Source organism: Crinia signifera, chromosome 1, assembly GCF_055691185.1.
Source record: "Crinia signifera chromosome 1, ASM5569118v1, whole genome shotgun sequence".
Taxonomy (NCBI): Eukaryota; Metazoa; Chordata; class Amphibia; order Anura; family Myobatrachidae; genus Crinia; species Crinia signifera.
The window spans coordinates 330,567,887-330,589,163 of NC_139217.1; the positions used below are offsets into that span (position 1 = coordinate 330,567,887).

Consider the following 21,277-nt stretch of genomic DNA (forward strand, 5'->3'; position numbering starts at 1 on the left):
CTCTCTGATGTTGTGAATATTTAAATCTTTAATCAAATAGCCTCTTAAGCCACAGAGAAATTACTGTGCTAAATAAGAAACTGTTAATAAATAAATAATAGGAGCAACTTACTTACACAAAATGTATATGGTGTTAAAAGCAGATGTGGTTTATTATAATGTCATTAAACCTTTTTATTTCCCAATTCCAATCAGTGATTTATCCTAGCTTTGTGCACTATATAGTGCAGATGTCTTTTGCTCTTTTTCCTTGTTTACACACATGAGAACCAATCAGATGTGATAGGAACGAGGAGCCAAATATCCATTACAGTAATGACATCCAGGCTTCCCTCCCTCCGGTGACTGGACACATCAGCATGCAGACTGCAGGCGAGAGACGGAGGCAGTGGCAAGACATGAGAAGGGAAAATAAAACACTATGCAGAGAACAAAACGGGGGAAACAAGTTGCCTAGACAAGGCTCCAACATTTGATTAATAACTAGAGTTACTTTATGGAGTTTGAAAATAAGTTATATATATATATATATATATAAACACAAATTATCTTATATAGTTTGAGAACTTGTAACAGTGGAATTGTAAAGTTTTACATCACATATCTATTGTCGGCCCTCCCCACTGTGTAAAGTAGCTCACACCACTATTCTGTCTGCAGAAGCAATATTCCTTTCATGTTCTTTCTAGAGTTTGGTAATAAGAGGTATGGCCTCTCTCCTCAGCACCCCTCTGCCAACTGACAGTTCATCTATCCAATCATAGAGAGAGGTGGGAGTCTTCCTGGCCAACCAAAGAGCATCCTGTCAAAAGTCTGGATCTTTTAAAACAAACATCCCTTCCAGTGACATACAGTATTTTTAGAGAGAGCAGAAGCCAGGAGTAAAAAAAAAAAAAAAAAAAAAAAAGATTGGAATGATGTCAGTACGAGCTGTAGCCAATTGAAAATGTCAAGGGGAGGAGCTGGAAAAGTTTCTTTCTTCTTTTTGGGTTTTCCCTGCCCTGGAACAAAAAAAAATCTATAATAAGTTTCCCATTAAAAAAAACAGAGGGAAATATCTGGGAGTGAAGGAATGCTAAGGCTAGAGCAGTGGGGAGGACAAGAGCAGGAGGGGAGCTGGGGATACTGGGATCTGCAGGAGGAATCCCCCCCTCTGTCTGTCTGTATTTATATATACCTCTTGTCTATACAGTAACGTGCTTCATTTCTGTCCTTGCAGCATCTGCACTGCTTATACAAATCCCCTGCCTTGCTCTGTAAACTCCCGTCTACTTTATTCCATACTACTCTTCCTCCATCTGTCCCCCCTCCTATATAATATTATCTTCCTTCTATCAATATTTTCCCCCTGTCAACTTTTTCTGCAGCTTTTTGTCTGACTTCTTTCTGGTTCTCTGCATCCCTTTTAACTCTGAAATGGGGACAGCTATTTGTCAAGATGGGGAGCTAGATTTCCGCCTGATTTTTGGCGAGGAAGACTCAGATTCTCCATCTCCCAGGAGTACTCTGCATGCGACTGGTGAGTAGTGGCCGGAGACCTAGCATACAGCAGTGTACTGTACACGTCATTTTCATTAAAGTTATAGTTATCTGTATACTTTAGTCGTATGGTTTACATCTGTTTCGCCTGCTCTCTTTATATGCGTTTTAAGCTTTTTAATGCATGTGTAAAAGTAAATGAATTTCTGTATATATAACACTATGCTTTTATTCACCATTCTACTGTATTTGTGGTGGTAGGGAGACTTGCGTGCATCACTATTACATTTGTGCGGCTTCCATATCATAAAACTTGCCAGACATGCTTGCTTGGGACAGAAGAACAATAGGGGCTAAGCACGATACATCCGAACTGGCTGCAGGGGATTCAGTACAGTACTGTAATAGCGATGGACATAGTTTGGCTGAGACACAGTTTATTTATAGTGTGAATGAATAATAAGGAAATTGCAGAACAATTAACACTTTTCTAGCTTAATAAACCAGTGTGTAGAGTGTGTCCGGTGAAAGTATCTGTAACAATGAGAAAGATAAAGATGGATGGGTACAAGCAAACTCCGTACCATTAACACAGCATCATCATTTTAATTTAGGGAGTCAGTATTTTAGGCCCATGATAGAAAAATGACTGCTGTCCAATGACAGCTATTATATATACAACAAACTAACGGATTGAATTTAATAACTGATGTACTAACTTATGAATTAATGGCAATTTCATTACCCAATGTGACGCAGGACTGACTAAGCACCGGAGGCCAGGTAGAGTTGGTGTCAAATATAGGCCCTTATTCTGGTTGGTGCGGTAATATCCGCGTGCGTTCGTGCCGCCGATGTTTTGTGTCTGCGCATGTGCAGAGGCGTCTCTGCGCATGTGCGAGCGGGACACACGGCCACATTCCGCATGAAATGTGTACACTACGAACAGGGGGTGGAGAGGGGTGTGAAGGGCTGTTTGGGCTCATTACCATATGTTTACACCCCGCATTTCATGGGCGTTCCCATGCAAACGCTGGGCGTACGTATGGTAATGCGGCCGTGACGCACGTGTAGGGGGCAGACATATGACATTGCCGGATGTCAGCTGCCCGCCCAGATCCCTGCTTTTGCACTGAGAAATGTCCGTGTGGTCTGAGGTTGCGGGAGCTGCCTGGCCACTCGGTCCTACATTCGATGGTCTGCGACCATCGAATGATGGGGGAGGTTCCCTGAGATGGAGGAGGTGTATTCATGAGAAATACACGTGCGGTCCGTTCGGCCAGCTTCTTACCGCATACGGACGGAGTTGGCGATCCGTATGGAAGGCGGGGTTTAGGACGCACGGTGCTGGCCGCATATTCGGATCCGGCCGCACCGATCAGAATAAGGGCCATAATGTCTAGTATCTACCTTTCAGCTCCTAAGGTTGTATAGATATTGCTGCAGCTGCAAGCACAAAACAGATGTAGGGGGTTATTTTGGTTGATTCGCTGGGATTCGCTGGCATTTTGCACACTTGCGAATCAACCTGACACCGACCTGCGAATGGTGGTACGTCATCCCCCCCTTGCAGCATGTGTTCACACACAGGGCCTGCGAATGGATGTTTAACATAAACATCCATTCATAGCCTGTGGGTGAACACCTACATCATTCCATGGTCGCCGACCATCGAATGATGTGGAACGTGCATTCATATCTTAGTGACTCTCAGGTCACCCTCGGGAGGAAGTAGGCACCGACATCACGGCCCAATTACCATGGGAACGCCAAGAGTTTACATAGGAACGCCCATGAAATGCTGGGTGTACCCATGGGCTTGACTATTCTCCACTGTCTCACGCCGCTCGGCCGCAGCCTTTGGTGCGTGCACCCGGCGAACAATCTGTTCGCCGTGTCCGCACGCACCTGGTGTATGACATGCACAGAAATGCAGCTGCACATGTGCATAGGCCAAACATCGGTCCCCGTGCAAACAAACACCGGCTGTGAACGGACCAGAATAAGGTCCATAATGTAGGATGTTTGTTCTTTTAACCACAATCCTAGTCTCTGGTACAGGTTGAGTATCCCGTATCCAAAATGCTCAGGACCAGAAGAAATTTGGATAAGGGAATATTCCGTATTTCAGAATATTTTTATATATTTTAATAATGTATCGTGAGGTACACTATATTGCATTTATATTGCACAAACACAGAAAATGCACAGAAATATATTTTATTTGTTCATAAAACAAGGTTTCAAAACATGAAATGGTTTGTGTTCTGACAGTCAGGCACTTACTTTGAAGGCCAAGCAATCATTTTCCTGCACATATTTAGTGCCAGTTACATAGCATGTCCTCAGTAGTGCTGTTACATATTATGTGCATATTTACATATTCTGCTTTAAATAAATAACTATTTCAGTATTTCTGGGGAAAGGGTGGATCATTTTAGGGCTTAAAGTGGCTCTGAAGAGGTGGAACTCATTTCTCTCTGCCACCTAAACACCCCCCCCCCCCCGCACCCCCCCCCCCACACACACACACACACACACACCTCAAGATTACAGGTGGTGGAACTCATTTCTCTCTGCCACCTAAACCCCCCCCCCCCACACACACACACACACACACCTCAAGATTACAGGTGGTGGAACTCAGTTGCACAACCCCCACAGAATGCAAAATATTTGTTTTCATTAGCGCAACATAGAGTAAAATACTGTCACTAACATACACCTCAACTTTCTCCACTCACCTCCAAATTTTTTAAGTAAAATCTGTAATCTTTCCATAAATAACATACACTCCTACACACTGACTGTACATGTACATTCGTATCATATTCCTGCATCAGCCTATCAGAGTGCAGGGTTCATGGAACAGGTGTTTCCATGAGTGACATAGTATCATAACATGACCTCTGACCCGAGACGGGTCCTGTTTCCTCCTGTTTGCATAGTCTACTATCTGAGACAGCTACATAGCACAGAAACATCAGAGAACACTGACATTACACATTTTAAAAGAATCTACTTATGTACAGTACTGTATATGTAAAAACTCCTTGTAATACATATTTCATCAACCTACGGTGTGAATAATCGAGAACAGTCAGGTACAATATTAGAGTGAGAAATTATTTTCAGCAATTGTGTTCCATTAAGAGTTGTTGATTTTGTGTTATCCGAGGCAATGAACTGACATTGATTGAACAACAGTGCCTGTTAAAAGCATACAACTTTTGAGTTGTAATTCAGCACAATAACATGATCCCTTCTGGCTGATTGACAGGCAAAGGTGTTCATTGGTAGGGACAGATGCGGGGGGGGCACCACTTTGGACCACACCGTAAATGCAGCTTCCTTGGCCACACAATGATGCCTGCGACTGGAAGTCTGAGTAGGACTGAACTGCAATCACATTGCAGCTCTTAGCAATCGCAAATGCCGGCAGGAGGTGGTATACAGAACACCTCCTCCTGCATTTGCATTGCCATGTTACAGACTGGGTTTGAAAAATGTCAGGCAGGAGCTGATTGGCTGGCGGTTTATCACTCTCCATTTTATCACTTTTGAAGCTTAGTGCGTCTGGCCCATGATCTTTACTGAATTAGGACCTTACCTCCTGCACGGGTGTGGTATGAACTCTCAATACTCGGGATTCCAACAGCCATTAGACTCCTACAGGGGGGCAAATGCATCGAAGAGACTTACGGGCTCGCAGCATTTGCCACACTGCGGGCTCGCCACAAGTTCCATTCTCCCTCTATATCCATATATATAAACAGTATATATATATATATATATATATATATATATATATATATATATATATATATATATATATATATATATATATATATGAGGGGTTGTGTAACAGCACTCCACGGGTTTAAACAAGAAGACTCCAGACACTGGTAGCAGTCAGTGTTTCCGAACTTTACTTCCGTTTTCAAAACGGAAGTAAAGTTCCGAAACGTTGACTGTTACCAGTGTCTGGAGTCTTCTTGTTTAAACCCGTGGAGTGCTGCTACACAACCCCTCCTGCATCTTCCCTGCCTGCAGCACCCCGGTCAGCTATTCTTTCTAAGTGCTGGAGTGCCGGTTTCCCCTTGCCTATATATATATATATATATATATATATATATATATATATACACACGTGTACTGTATATACATAGGTACAGTATATATATATATATATATATATATATATGTAAATATACAGATGAGAACTCCCACTGGAAGGACTGCAGGCGGCACTCAGTGGACTTAGTGATAAAATATGGTGGTGTTTATTAGGTCATATCGACGTTTCAAGACCGAGATGTCTTTTCTTCAGGATAACATCAGGTTTGTTATCCTGAAGAAAAGACATCTCTGTCTTGAAACGTCGATATAACCTAATAAACACCACCATATTTATAATGTACCCATATATACACTAGAGATGTGCAGACTCGGATTCCAGAGATCCGAGCGACCACGGACGTCATCATTCCGAGCCCGGTTCCGAGCGAAGCTCGGAGATTCCCGCCTGACTCGGGTCCGTCCGCGTGGGCAGAACGTCATCGCCCGGCGCCGGATTTCGCGAGGCTTTAAATAGCGGCTGCCGCGCCCTCCATCTTCACTCCAGTCTAGTAGTGGGTTGGGAGAGGGTGTGTTGGTGCTGCTGCTGGGGCTTAAACTTGAGCTTGAGCTTGACCGCAATATTTTTTATTCGCTGGGGCTGTCTCCCTCAGTGCTGCTGTGTACTCTGTTCTCCTCTCTGCTTAGGGGGGGATCTCCCTAGCAAGGAGGACAGTCTAAATGTGTACTTGTAGTACTACTGTCTCCTCTGTGCTGGGGCCTATCTCTGGTGCTGTGCTGTAATATTATATATTATATTAATAATTAATTATATTATATATAGTCCACTGGTGCTGCCTGCACTGAATCTGCCAGTATTATTTAGTTACTTAGTCCACTGTTGCCACTGGCAGTGCTACTGCCTAAGTGTACCTACCTAGTACATACTAGGCTGCTATATATAATTTAATTAAAAAATTATACCTGTGCTGCATGTGACTAAAAAATAATTCCATGCTGCTAGTGCACTGACGTGTGCCACTGAGTGCCACTGCCAAGCAGTACCTAATAATAAAATTAATTATTATAAATTCTGCTGGTGCATAATAGTCTGCTACTGGTGCTGTGTAACTACCTTTTGTGGTGGCCACTGGCAGTGCTACTGCCTACCTACCTAGGAGTTTAGTTTATCTACCTACTAGGCTGCTATATTATTAATTAATTGAATTATATATAGTCCACTGGTGCTGCCTGCACTGAATACTGTGAATAGAGGTTGCCAGTATTATTTACTCAGTCCACTGTTGCCACTGGCAGTGCTACTGCCTAAGTGTACCTACTGTACCTAGTACAACTACATACTAGGCTGCTATATATAATTTAATTAAAAAATAATACTTGTGCTGTGTGGGACTGTAAAAAATAATTCCATGCTGCTGGTGCACTGACGTGTGCCACTGAGTGCCAAGCAGTACCTAATAATAAAATGTATTATTATAAATTCTGCTGGTGCACATACTAGTATTGCTGACGTATCTACCTGTCTTGTGCCTAGTACTGCCTTATCTACCTGTCTGGTGCCTAGTACTGCCGTATCTACCTGTCTGGTGCCTAGTACTGCCGTATCTACCTGTCTGGTCTGGGGCCCACTGCCAATTCTGCCGTATCTAACGTCTGGTGCCTAGTACTGCCGTATCTACCTGTCTTGTGCCTAGTACTGCCTTATCTACCTGTCTGGTGCCTAGTACTGCTGTATCTACCGCTGCAGTGCCACTCTTACATGAGCCATGTGTTTGTGCCGCACTCTTGTGTGGCTTAGCATAATTATCCAGCTACCTCGGTGCAAACTTTTGCCCTAAAAACAATATTGTGAGGTGTTCAGAATAGACTAGAAATGAGTGGAAATGAATGTTATTGAGGTTAATATAGCGTAGGAGCAAAAAAAAAAAAAAAAAATTCTTCGATTTTAGCAGTTTTTATACTTAAAAAAAAAAAATCAGTACCTAAAACCAAAAAAAACCAAACACAAAACGTTTAGCGGTTGTTTTTGCAAAACCCATTAGAACCCAAAACCTCAAGGTAATCAGAACCCAAAACACGAAACGCGAAAAGTGTCCGGTGCACATCCCTAATATACACATACATATTTAGCAAATATGTTTGCAAGCACAAGTGAGGCTCGCTTTAAAATGTGACAGAAAAATAAAAAATAACCTGATAAAGCATCTTTACACACCTTTCAACAACACAGAAACATGCAAATTTGCAAGATTTATCTTGCGAAATGAATACCACAAATGCCCCCCACTGACGCTCTTAATACATCAGAGCCTGCGATCACCTCAAACATTTCAATAGGAATGAAATAACGCAAGGCAAGTCTCCTGTTATTAGACGCGGCGGGGAGAGAAGATTAAGGTATGCGATGGGTGCGACCGACGCGATTTCAGGGCTATTTTTAGCCTTTTCCCCAACAATTAAAAAATCGCGTCCATCGCATGCCTTAAGTGAAGGCATGCGATGCGACGATGCGATGGACGCGATTTTACATAGGGAACAACGTTAAATGGGCCAATGGACCCGATTTTTCATTGTATACCCACCCTTATGGGTATTTTACATGAGTAATAAAAGCCCCCCCCCCCCCCCATTGTTAACGCCACCCCACGAACATCAACCCGCAGCGAGCCCACAAGGGGCGGCGGTACGCATCCTCCGACCTTTTTATACCCCTACTATCCACGTCGGCGTGGAGTTGACTTTATATAGTGTGGCGAGCGCAGCGAGCCACCGAGCCCGAAGCATGGCGAGCGGACGCGTAATACCTGTGAAGTAATCGCGTCCCCTCGCGGGGCTCGCTTCGCTTGCCTCACTGCGCTCGCCACACTATATGAAATCAACTCCACGCCGACGTGGATAGTGGGGGTATGAAAAGGTTGGAGGACGCATACCGCTGCCCCTCACGGGCTCGCCACGCTTCGGGTTGGCGTTCATCATGGGGTGGCATTTCTCCCATCAGGGTTGGCAAACAATAAAAATTTGGGTCTGGGGGCCATTTAACATTCGGGCCAATGTAAAATCGGGTCTCAGGGACCCTTTTACATTGATTCCAATTTAAAAATCGCGTCAATCGCGTTGATCGCATCGCATGCGATTTGGTTGCATGCAATGCGATTTGGTTGCATGCGATGCGATCAATGCGATTTCGGGGGGTCCCGATGGACACAATCTTTATCGCTGGCGCAATGCTAGGAAACAAGTACCCAAAACTTTAATAGTGACTACATGACCAGGATGCCGCTGCGGAAAACAGACTACAGCGCAGCGGACCAGGTTAATACATTCCGCCCAATGTATGACAAGCTGGATATTATGACATACGATGAACTGGATATAACATATGACGAGCTGGATATAACATATGACCAGAGGCGTAGGGATGGTGGAGCAGGTGGAGCACATGCTCCAGGCGCCGACATATCACATGGCGCCAGAGCCGCTGGCTCCCCTGCCCTGTTCGCCCCGCTCTCCTGCTCCCCCAGCTCCCCCTCTCCCTGCTGCGCTATAATTAATGGCATATTCTCAGCCGCGGGTAGCGGCACAGCCTCTTGTGCAGGCTGACAGAGCTCCAGCGCTCCTGTCAGCCTGCACCACTTGCTGAGCAACCAGATGCTACTTCTCCTTCACTCCTTTGGCGGGGATCGCTTCTCTGGTGGCTTGGCAACCAGAGAAGCTCAGGCGGTTCTTTCTCCATGGGGGTGCGGAAGGTGCACAGGCACCTCTTAATGACGCCTCCTCCTTCCTCTTTGAGCTGCTGCCTGCCCGGATGCAGCGCGCTGCCCCCTTCCTCCCTCTGCCCGGCAGCTCAACAGCTACAAATGTGTCCCTCCTCTCCAGGCAGCTCCATATCGTATACACACCACTGTGTGTGTAGCTTTATGAGGGAATTATGTGTGTGGCAATATGGGGCATTATGTGTGTGGCACTACTGGGGGCATTATGCATGTGGCACTACAAGGGGCATTATATGTGTAACACTATGGGGGGCAGTATGTATGTGACACTCTTGGAGCATTGTGTGTGGCACTAAAGGGTCAGCATTATGTGTGTGTGACACTACGGGAGGGCATAATGTATGTGGCACTATGGGTGACATTATACATTTAACACTTTGGGGGCATTATGCGTGTAGCACTACGGGGGGATTATGTGTGTAGAAATAAGGGTGGCATTATATGTGGGCAACAAGCATGTAATCCTCTGGGCAACGAGCATATAATCGCCCTGGGCAACAAGCATGTAATCCCTCCTGGTAATGAGCATGTAACTACCACTGGCAATGAACATTTAGTCCCGGTGGCAATGAGCATGCAACCCCCCCCCCCCCGTGTCAAGGAGCATGTAACCCCCTGGCAAGGGGCATGTTAACCTGTTAACCCTGGCATCGAACATGTAACTCCTGACAACGAGCATGTAGGTAAGCACACTTTTATGACATAATATGTAATGGGCATTATGGTGTGTGGCATTATGTGGAACAGGCATTATGTGTGATGGGCATTACTGTGTGTGGCATCATGTGTAATTGGCATTACTGTGCATAGCATTATGTGTAATGGGCATTACCTTTTGTTATAGAGTATGGAATGGGCATCATGTGTGGCCTTATGTGTATTTGGCATTAGGACATGTGGCATTATGTTTAATGGGTATTACAAAGTTTGCCAAAATGTGCAATGGGCATTAGTGTGTTTGGTATAATGTTACGCTGCACCCCTTTTCACTGCGCACGAGCCTCACCTGCCACAAATCGGGGGGGGGGGGAGGTGTTTGTGGTGCGAAACACGCCCTTGCTCCGGGTGCCGTGGCACCTAGCTACACCACTGCATATGACGAGCTGGATATTACATATGACGAGCTGGATATTACATATGATGAGCTGGATATTACATATGACGAGCTGGATATTACATATGACGAGCTGGTATGAGTGGTGCTGTAATGTAATGCAGAGATGCATTTAAAGGAAAGAGGGTAATGTAGCATACAGTCACTAGGTCGACCCTATTTAGGACAACATGCATTGGGTCGACCGCTGGAGGTCGACAGGGCTTAGGTCGACACCTGAAATAGGTCAACATGGCTAAGGCTGACAAAGTTGGAATGTCGACACAAGCATTAGGTCGACAATAGCACGGTTAAAGGTCAAAAGGTCAACATGAGTTTTTCACATTTCTTTTTTTAACTGACATGTGCTGACAGGCGGTATTTCCTGCCCTACCATCCACTAGCAGTAAGGCACTGTGCCCGAAGCATGGTGAGCGCATTATGATGGTGTCCATGTCGACTATATCAACATTTGGAACAAGAAACCATGAAAAACTCATGTGGACCTTTTGACCTTCAACTTTTGCCATTGTCAATATAATGCTTGTGTCAACCTTCCAACCATGTCGACCAATTTCAGGTGTCAACCTAAGCCCTGCCAACCATCAGGGGTCTACCCAATGCATGTTGACCTAAATAAGGTCGACCCAATGACCCATACCGGGGTGACGCATATGTTTTGGTTTTGATCAAACTAGGAGAGAGAGGCAGAATAAAGATGAGAAAACTCTATTTAGATAACCTACAGTAGAAGGGAATAAGAAAAGGTATTTAGAAATGAGGTTCGGTATGTCAGGGCCTATAAGATATATGGAAGATATGTCCTGCTTTCAAGCAACTGCATTTGTAGAAACTGACCCTACTGTATAGGGATTATTTATCAAGCTCCATAAAGTTCAGTTTTCAGAGATTGTTTCCATTAGCTAATTTTTATGATAATGGTATTATAGTAGTTCTCAGTTCTTTATGGGAGCAGCCTGGCTTGTGAGATATACTATGATTCCTAACCAGCCCTCCCAAACTAAAATTCTCCACCCTGTTCAGTGTCAATGAAGCCAGCTGCAGTCTGTGAGACTACACTGGCTTCACTCTGACTGGCAGTGACTTCCTACTGGAAGTCATGCCTGCCACAGGCACCTAAATATGGCAGTTCCATTGGGAGGCGTTCCCGTGTTCCGCAACTGCCAGTCTGTGCTGCGATAAGGACAGCTCTCTCCTTATGTAAGAAGCCATTCCCTGCTTTACAGTGCAACCCAGTCCAGTTTTTATGGACTGCAATTGGTGCAGTCAATAAATGCTGTGGCATGCAGAGCCGGCCTTAGGCATAGGCAAACTAGGCAATTGCCTAGGGCATTTAGAATGCCTAGGGGCATCAGCAGCTTCTGCTGATTAAAATTATATGCAGCATGCCTATATTCTGTGTGTGAGTGAGTCTGTATCTGCATATGAAATAGTGTATTCATGGAAATCACTGTAACATAGCATTCCGTATGCAGGTAGTGGTACAGCCACAGTCGCACACAGAATATAGGAATCCCGCATATCATTTTAATCATTGGAAGCTCCTTGTGTGTGCTGGTCATAACAATGCAAATAAGATGAATTTTCAGCAAAAAATGCACCCAACGTTAGCTGCATGGCCTATTGAGGCAAGATGTATGAGGAAACATCTGTATCCAAGCAGAGGCAGAGGTCACAGTGTTAGCGGCTGTGCGAGTGCTGTCTGCGGGTGGGTTGGTTATGCAATAGTGTTCGGCATATGTGTAAGGGGCATTATGTGTGTCATGTATAAATGTATTAATAATGTGTGACATATGTGTAACAGGCATTATGTGTGTCATCTGTATAAGGGCATTAATAATGTGCAACATATGTGTAATGGGCATTATGTGTGTCATGTGTATACGGGTATTAATAATGTGCAACATATGTGTAAGGGGCATTATGTGTATGAAGGGCATTAATAAAGGTTGGCATAATGTGTAAGGGGCATTATGGTTATAAGGACATTAATAATGTGTGTCATGTGTAAGGGGTAATACTGTGTGGTATTATCAGGGGTGCCGAGAGAAAGGGGTAGGGGTACAAATTACCCAGGCCAAAGTCTGATGGAAGGGCCCAGTGGGGGCCCCAGGCCCCCTCCCCTTAAGTGATAGCAGCAGCTGCAGCTCTTCTCCTCTGCCCAGCACACACTGCTTTGTGCTGGGTTGCAGTGTGGCCATGGAGGTGCTTAAAATACAATATTTTCTCAGGATTTTTTTCTATGGGTATAATGTGAATAATGTGAGGAGTAATGTACATAAGGTAAAGTGGTACTACTGTGTGATGTAACGTGAATAAGGGACACCATCACATGATATAAAGTGAATAAAGTTGCACTACTGTGTGGCATAATTTGAATTGGGGGTACTATTGGGTGGCCATGCCCCTTCCCAGCAAGAACACACCCCTGTTTGGGCTGCGCACCGAATATGTGCACTGTTTCTATTTAAATATTGCCGGTAGGAGCACCAAAATGATGACTGCTATGATGAGGGTTGATGGTGCTGGGAAAGGGGAGCAGGGTCAGAGGCGGAACTAGTGGCGGTGCTAGGGGACACCAGCCCAAATCTTGCCTAGGGCGTCATTTAGGCTAGGGCCGGCTCTGGTGGCATGTACATGCGGCATTTACGCGTCTAAGCATGCGCCGGTCGCAGCACCTGCCATGTCCATTGGAAAGGAGTCAGGACCCGGGCTGACGGTTGTCACTTCTTCGGGCAGGAAGTTAGTGGCAGGCCCATTTCCACATGTGAGTAGCAGCTGCCCAGTGGGCAAAGAGGCTGATTCTGATTAATTTGCAATGAACCGAAATCGGGCCCCTGCCCCGATGGTCAGGGTTTGTGCATGCGCATTTGTGCGCATGTGCAAACCTTGACTGTGAACGGCCTCAGCAATTTACCCTGTTGCTGGGCTGTTTGCATGGGGAGGGGGCAGAACGAGGGTGGATATGGGAACGCCCAACGTTTCATGGGCATCCCCATGATAACGCTGGGCGTTCCCATGTAAATGCAGGAGGGACCAAGTGTGTCGGGGGCGGGAAGCTGACATCACATGACATCAGCCGTCCGTCCTGTCTTTGTGCCAGCGTCCACAAATATGTCAGTCTCCACTGACATATATTTGCGAGCCCAGGAGAAATCATTCGATGGTCGCAGACCATCGAATGATTTCTCCTGCTGCGGGCACATGTTAGGGGATGTACAATTTTAAATATATAGACCTCCAAGAGAGGAGTGTACTGAGAAATGCAGAGGGGGAATGAAGGGTATCCCAGAGAGACATTGATGGAGCGTTTGGATAAGTAGAAAGGGAATTGTGTCACAACACACAATAGATAATGCGGTGAAGGGTGATAAATGGTGTTGAAAGCAGAAGAGAAGTATAGAGAGACGTGGCCATAACTTTGCTATAAGTAGACCTCTGTGTGGTCTGTAGTGGGATACAGATAGCAAAGGATATTAGTTACAGTAACCTCAGAGGCCCTGCACTACACCCACTGTATGGCCAAAGCATTGGTTACCGCGGTCAGTGTATAAATGAAGGAATATTTTATGTTTATTCTTCCAAATAACCTTCAATTTAGGGCCTGATTCAGACCTGTTCCCTAGTCTGCGTATGTTCGCAGCTTAGCGTACAGGTAAACACTGAATGGCACCCCCGCCGCCGAACCTCCGAATGCCTGCACCCCCCCTCCATCGGATTCCCTTCACTAGCATGTGAGGGGATGTGTAACACATGTCCTCCAATGCGTCTGCACGAGTGAAAAATCTTTTGATGGTCACTCCCCATCGAATGATTTTTCACCCATCAATCGCGCTCCCCAAGCAGACACAGACACACCTTCATCTGCAGGGGTTATGCTTAGCATTTGTATATGCACGCCCAAGCTGATCACTCCCAGGTTATACACATGCGCATATTCACGCACACACGAATCCCGACCATTGGGGGCGAGGCCAAATTCTGAATTGGCCCCTTAGTGCATAGTCTGTTACATTCCCCAAGGCTGCTGTTGCATTTACTCAGGAACAAAGCTAAAATGTGTGCGGGAGGTGCCATTGCTAAGGGGTTCAGAGGCTTATGTCATCCAACTCCCCTGCACCCAGCTGGATTCAGAAAGGGACATTCTACACACTTCTCATCACAATACCAGTGTATTTAATACAGTGTATAATGTATAGAATACACTTACGGCCCGTGCTAGAGTGTTTGGCCCTCCAATGCAAACATTAATTTTACGCCCTTCCACCTACATAGAACAAAGGGTTAAAGGGCCAGATGTACTAAGCTTGAAAAGTGATAAAATTGAAAGTGATAAACAGCCAGCCAATCAGCTCCTACCTACCAAGTTACAGGCTGGGTTTGAAAAATGACAGGTAGGAGCTGATTGGCTGGTGGTTTTTAACTCTCCATTTTATCAGTTTCCAAGCTTAGTACATCTGGCCCATAGTCTCAAAAGGAAAGGGCATGGACACACAATAGGACACTCAATTCAAATTACACCACTGCTGCACTTACGGCCTTATTCTGGTTGAGGCGGTCCGTTCCGAATTCTTTCGGAGGGTGATTTTTAGCTACCTGCGCATGCATAGGCAACGCAATGCGCATGTGCAATGCAGTGTCTTCGCATTCGTTCTCAGCAATACCATCTACAAATGTGCACCGAACTCCCTCGGGAAATATAGGCGTAATATGGGCGTTATGTGGGCGTACACAAGGGCGTGGTTTCAAATTGGGCAAAACTGGGCGTAAATTTGGGCGTACACGTGGGAGTGCACGAACAGTGGTAGGCGTGCATTCGGACCGGACACCGAGTGCAAGCGAATCAACACGGCAGAAATCTGCAGAGTCCATAAGCAAGTTTCAGTTCTCGGAGAGCACTGGTTCATGCGCTAGGCATTCGGATCGCCCAATTAGTACGGCCGCACCTTAAACACTCGCAGCTGACCACAATACAATCCACTCCTCTAGTCATTAGTGATTAATTACACTCTTTTCACAGGTTCAATTGGAAGCATTGCTGGCTAAGTGGCCCATTATAAAATACTAGAATATATGCTGCAAACATACTGTGTTTTAAACTGTAGGTATTTGACATTTATTATGTGTAAATCACAATTTGACCTTTTAGAATGATTGCATTTGCCTTGCAATTCATAAATAGTATGCATACATAAAACACAGGTAAAGGGGCAACAATGACGTTTTAAAACTTAACATGTTGTAAGGGTTAATCTAAAGTGCAAGTAATGTGTTTAAGTGTCAATTAGTAAGTAATTGATTACATTACAAATAAATATATATGTTATGAGGTACCCTAATTGGATAAGTGTGTCATGTTGCTGAAGCATCACTTCCGAATAGATTACTGAGGTTTGCGCACATACACCAACTCGGTGCGTACGGTCAGCTTCCCATCCGTTCGGACGCAGTAAGACCGTGCAGAATCTTTCAGTTCCCACCGCACACGCATGTTTGGATGCAGTCCGAAGACACTCCCTCTTCTTAGTGAGTCCGTCCAAACGGATGCGGACGAGCTATGGGCGTGTGTTTTTAGAATGTCCCCGTGCGTGGCATTCAGTCATCTCAGAAAGAACGCGCATCCCAAAGAACCAACCAGAATAAGGCCCTTAGTGCCCTGATTCATATTACACCATATATTAGTGTACCTTTTTCACATCACTCAGTACTGCCCCTTAGTCATGTTATGTGACCCTTATACAAAATACCCACAATAGTAATAATGCTACTAATAATAATAATTTGAATTATATAGCACTTTTCTCCCACAGTACTCAAAGTTGGAAATTTACTAAGATGGTTCTATTCACATGGGATGATGTTATGGGCAACCAATGAGATACTACTGTATCTATTATATTCTAGAAGTTAAATAAAGGAGAAGTAGATTCTGAACTCCCATCTTTTTTTAAATTGAGTCTTTATTTTATTTTTCCTTCAAAAGACATACAAAGACATTCCAATACAATAGTAAAAAGAAAATACACAACAAACGGAAAAAAGAAAAAACACATCATCGTATCCAAATACCAAGGACTCGAAAATCCTATAGCTGATTCATACATAAAAAAAAAAAAAAAAAGTAGGAAACCGGTCAAAAAAAAATAAAAAATTCGAGCAATTACAATTCCAGTGCAAGCGAGGAGCAAGATGTTATAGCACAAATCGTAAGTATTGGAGGTACTATATTCTTTATAGCTAATTAATCAACAAATCAAGTAAATTAAAGTGCTTATTACATAGTGCAATTTGTGGATCCTTATCGGTTAAAACGTGAATCGAAAATCCATACACAATAAACAGTATCATATCACTTCATTTCATAATAACATATATGTAGTGCATCCAAAATGTTTAATTCTAATATATATGTGAAACAACTGAATCTAAAGTGCATAGTGCGTCATAATTTAGTGCCGCAAAACCATAAAAACAACAACAGCAATAATAACTATTAAATATAATCCCTTGTGACTGTGTATCATTACATTACTCCATTTTATAGAACCTCGAGTTGCGCCATATCCCCCATATTCTGTAAAACTTAGAATGGGACCCTCTACTGGCATAAGTAAATCTTTCATACGAGCATATAGTGTTCACTAGATGTATCCACTCAGTACTTGAAGGGATTGCACTACCCATCCAATGTCTGGCAATAATAACCTTGGCGATAGCAGATCCATTCCTAACCAATTGCAACAAAGGCTCATTCTGAATGCCATGTTCCCACACCCCCAGTATCATACCAGAGGGGGTAAGTATGTTCTGAGGAACCCCCGTTTCCACCAAGATATTAATAATATCGCCCCAAAAGGCCTGCAATTCCCGACAATCCCACAATAAATGCCAGAGGGTTCCCTGTTCTCTCTGGCACTTCGGGCAGAGGTCACTACCCGAAAGGCCCATTCTTTTCCTGCTCACCGGGGTTATATATATACGGTGCAGAATATTGAACTGGACCTGCTGTATACGAATTGAGGTGGTAGCTTTACTGGGGGCCGCCAAGATTTCATTCCACGAAATTGCGTCCAACCGAGGAATGTCCTCTACCCATCGTGCCTTCAGATGTATTAGCTCCTCCCCTTGGGCATAAGATTGTATAAATTTATAAAGCCTAGACAGTCGATGGCGGGGACCCAAACGTAACATGAAGTCTTTACACGGAGATGGCCTGACAGTCCCTCCACTTCTTTGCAACTGGGTTAGTACACTTCCTAGTTGGATATATCTGAAAGCCATCTGGTCAGGAAGATCATTTGAACATTGAAGTTCATTAAAGGATCGAATACGGCCTTCTTGTATGAATTGACCCACCGTCCGTAATCCGTACCTACCCCATACCGCTCCTAATTGATGAGATATCTTATTTATTGCTGGTATCGCAAGGATTGATAAGTCCGGGTCGATATCCCTATATTGCGTAAATCTCTGTACCTGATCCCAGATTAATAAAGCTTGAGTAACAATTGGAGGAAAGTCTCGTCGCCTAACCCTAGATAAAAGAACCTGAAGGGGGGTAAGACCCAAGTTGAGAGCGCCCACTAAAAATTGTGTCTCCAAAGGGGTTTCCTTTTCTTGAATCCAAGAGCATATGTGAGTAAGTTGCGCTGCCCAATAGTAAAACCTAATATTAGGCAAGGCTAACCCCCCCTCCCTTCTTGCTCTGTAGAGGGTTTTTAATCTGATCCTAGGACGTTTGTTTATCCAAATAAATGAGGAAAGGATTCCTTCCAATTCCTGGAAAAATTCCAATTTGATATACGCGGGGGATTGCAGAACAACGTATAATAACTTAGGGAGAATGGACATTTTAATTAAGTTAACCCTACCTATTTGGGATAAGGGGAGTCCAGTCCATCTACGACATTTATCCCGAGTATCTTTCAGGGCCGGGCGTACGTTATCCCCATAAAAATCTTGTGGAGTTTTAGAGACCATTATACCCAAATAACGAAACTTATCTGTAGTTTTTAGCGGTAGTTCTTGAGACATAGTTAAAACTGGATCCCCCAGGTAAATCAGATTAGACTTTTCCCAATTCATTTTGATCCCGGAGAATTCCCCGAAAATCCTGATCTCCCCCAAGACCTCTGGCAAGTTGGTTTCGGGGTGATCCACCCCGACCAACAAGTCATCTGCATAGAGGGAGACCATACTTTGACCATTGGATATTGTAGGGCATAATTTAGATCTCAGAGCACAAGCCAGGGGTTCCACCGCTATGGCAAATAGCAAGGGGGATAACAGGCACCCCTGCCTTGTGCCCCTTGATAGGGGGAAGGGGGGGGAGGTGTATCCATTTATTGTTATCCTTGCCTCTGGATGTTGGTATAGCAATTTAATCCAGTTGATAAATGTATCCCCAAAACCGAAGGCCTTAAGAGCCACCCATAGGTAATCCCACTCAATTACGTCGAATGCTTTGCTTGCATCAAATGATGCCAGCGCAGCAGAACCTCCCCTATATCTATTTAGCTGGATGTAGGAATGGACCCTTCTCAAATTAATAGCTGTTGATTTTCCCGGGCGAAATCCGGTCTGGTCAGGATGGATGATATAATCGAGCACTTTCCCTAACCTGTTAGCTAGGATCTTAGCATAGATCTTTGCATCCGCAGAGATTATTGAAATAGGGCGGTAAGAGTCAACTTGGTGGGGGTCTTTACCCCCTTTGGGGATCACTACAATAGAGGCCACCGCCATCGATTGTGGAAAGGTCCATTCCTCAACCATGTCACCAAGTAATGACAATAAGGCTGGGGCCAAGTTTTTCACGTATTTACGATAGAATTCTCCTGGCAAGCCATCGAGCCCTGGCGCCTTATTATTTGGAAGGGATTCAATAGCTGCTACCACCTCCTCTAGCCCTATAGGGGCATCCAACCCCTCCCTGACTTCGTCCGACAACTGGGGAAGATTTAGGGATGCAAGATAGTTAAACAAGGCATCACCTCCTTTAGGGGTCTGAGATTGATATAGATTCTTAAAATATGACAAAAAAATATTAACAATGCCTATTGTATCCGTAACATTTTCCCCAGTGTCGGATCTAATAGCAGAGATGAGATTGGACGGTTGTTCTTGCTTGGACAGTATCGCCAACCATTTACCAGCTCGGTCCATCTGGCCATATCTTCTATGATCCCCCAAATTTATTCTACAGCTGGCAGCTTCCTCTAAATATTCTCTCAGATCGCTCTGGGCCTGCCTCCACGCTTCCTTATCCACATTTGACCCTGTACTACAATATCTATCTTCAAGCAAGCCAGCGCCATACTCCAGCTCTAATAATCTGGCCTGATAATTACGTTTAATAAAGGCAATGCGTTTAATTAGGATCCCTCTAACAAAGGCTTTAAAGGTATCCCATACCAGTGTCCCACTAGTTGAACCCCGATTCTGGGATAAAAATTCCTCAAATACCCCCCCCCCAGCTCCTCCTGCTCCCCTATTTGTTTTAACCAGAAAGGCTGCAATTTCCAGTACCTGTATCCTTCTGCCGTATTTAGAACTAGCTGAAGCAATACGGGAGCGTGGTCGGAAATACCCCTTGATTTATATTCCACTGTTTGAACCCTGTTTAAGAGGGCTTGTGAAACCAACACCAAATCAATTCTGGAAAAAACCTTGTGGGTTTCAGAAAAACAGGAGAATTGTCTACGACCGGGGTATTTAATCCGCCAGGGATCCCACCAACCAATATCTTTAATGAAGTCCCTAAACTTATGCCCTTCATTATATGGGACGGAGTTGGGCTTAAATCTATCGAGATGAGAATCATCTAAAGTGCAAGTAATGTGTTTAAGTGTCAATTAGTAAGTAATTGATTACATTACAAATAAATATATATGTTATGAGGTACCCTAATTGGATAAGTGTGTCATGTTGCTGAAGCATCACTTCCGAATAGATTACTGAGGTTTGCGCACATACACCAACTCGGTGCGTACGGTCAGCTTCCCATCCGTTCGGACGCAGTAAGACCGTGCAGAATCTTTCAGTTCCCACCGCACACGCATGTTTGGATGCAGTCCGAAGACACTCCCTCTTCTTAGTGAGTCCGTCCAAACGGATGCGGACGAGCTATGGGCGTGTGTTTTTAGAATGTCCCCGTGCGTGGCGTTCAGTCATCTCAGAAAGAACGCGCATCCCAAAGAACCAACCAGAATAAGGCCCTTAGTGCCCTGATTCATATTACACCATATATTAGTGTACCTTTTTCACATCACTCAGTACTGCCCCTTAGTCATGTTATGTGACCCTTATACAAAATACCCACAATAGTAATAATGCTACTAATAATAATAATTTGAATTATATAGCACTTTTCTCCCACAGTACTCAAAGTTGGAAATTTACTAAGATGGTTCTATTCACATGGGATGATGTTATGGGCAACCTATGAGATACTACTGTATCTATTATATTCTAGAAGTTAAATAAAGGAGAAGTAGATTCTGAACTCCCATCTTAGTAAATTTCCCCAGGAGTCACTTTACACACAGCAGCCATCTTGGGCGCAATAGAGTGCTATGCCGGGGGAGATAATAAAAGGACTATGCCTACCATTTGCAAATGTCCAGAAATCCCTGATAGGCTTTGTCCCATGCATGGGCAATATAAAGTTGTCATTGTGCTAGTAAGTGTGAAGACAAGAAGGATAACATTTTAAGGGTTGAAAAAAAAATTGCGGCCATGGCATAAGAATGAGGCAGTGCGATTCAGACTCTGATCTCACCCAGCCACTGGAAGGGCCGATTGTGGTTGAGCAGGCAGAGTGGACCAGGAGAAG

At 44.3% G+C, this 21,277-nt stretch overlaps 1 protein-coding gene across 1 annotated transcript in view; it reads left to right on the forward strand.

Annotated features, from left to right (window-relative positions):
• Positions 1-1,055: 1,055 nt before the first annotated feature.
• Positions 1,056-21,277, forward strand: part of NFATC4 (nuclear factor of activated T cells 4) — an 81,455-nt gene continuing 61,233 nt past the window's right edge. The window contains exon 1 of the mRNA XM_083145094.1: positions 1,056-1,519. Within this exon, the coding sequence (XP_083001220.1) occupies positions 1,417-1,519 (103 nt within the window). The 5' untranslated portion in view covers positions 1,056-1,416. The remainder of the gene's footprint in view (positions 1,520-21,277) is intronic.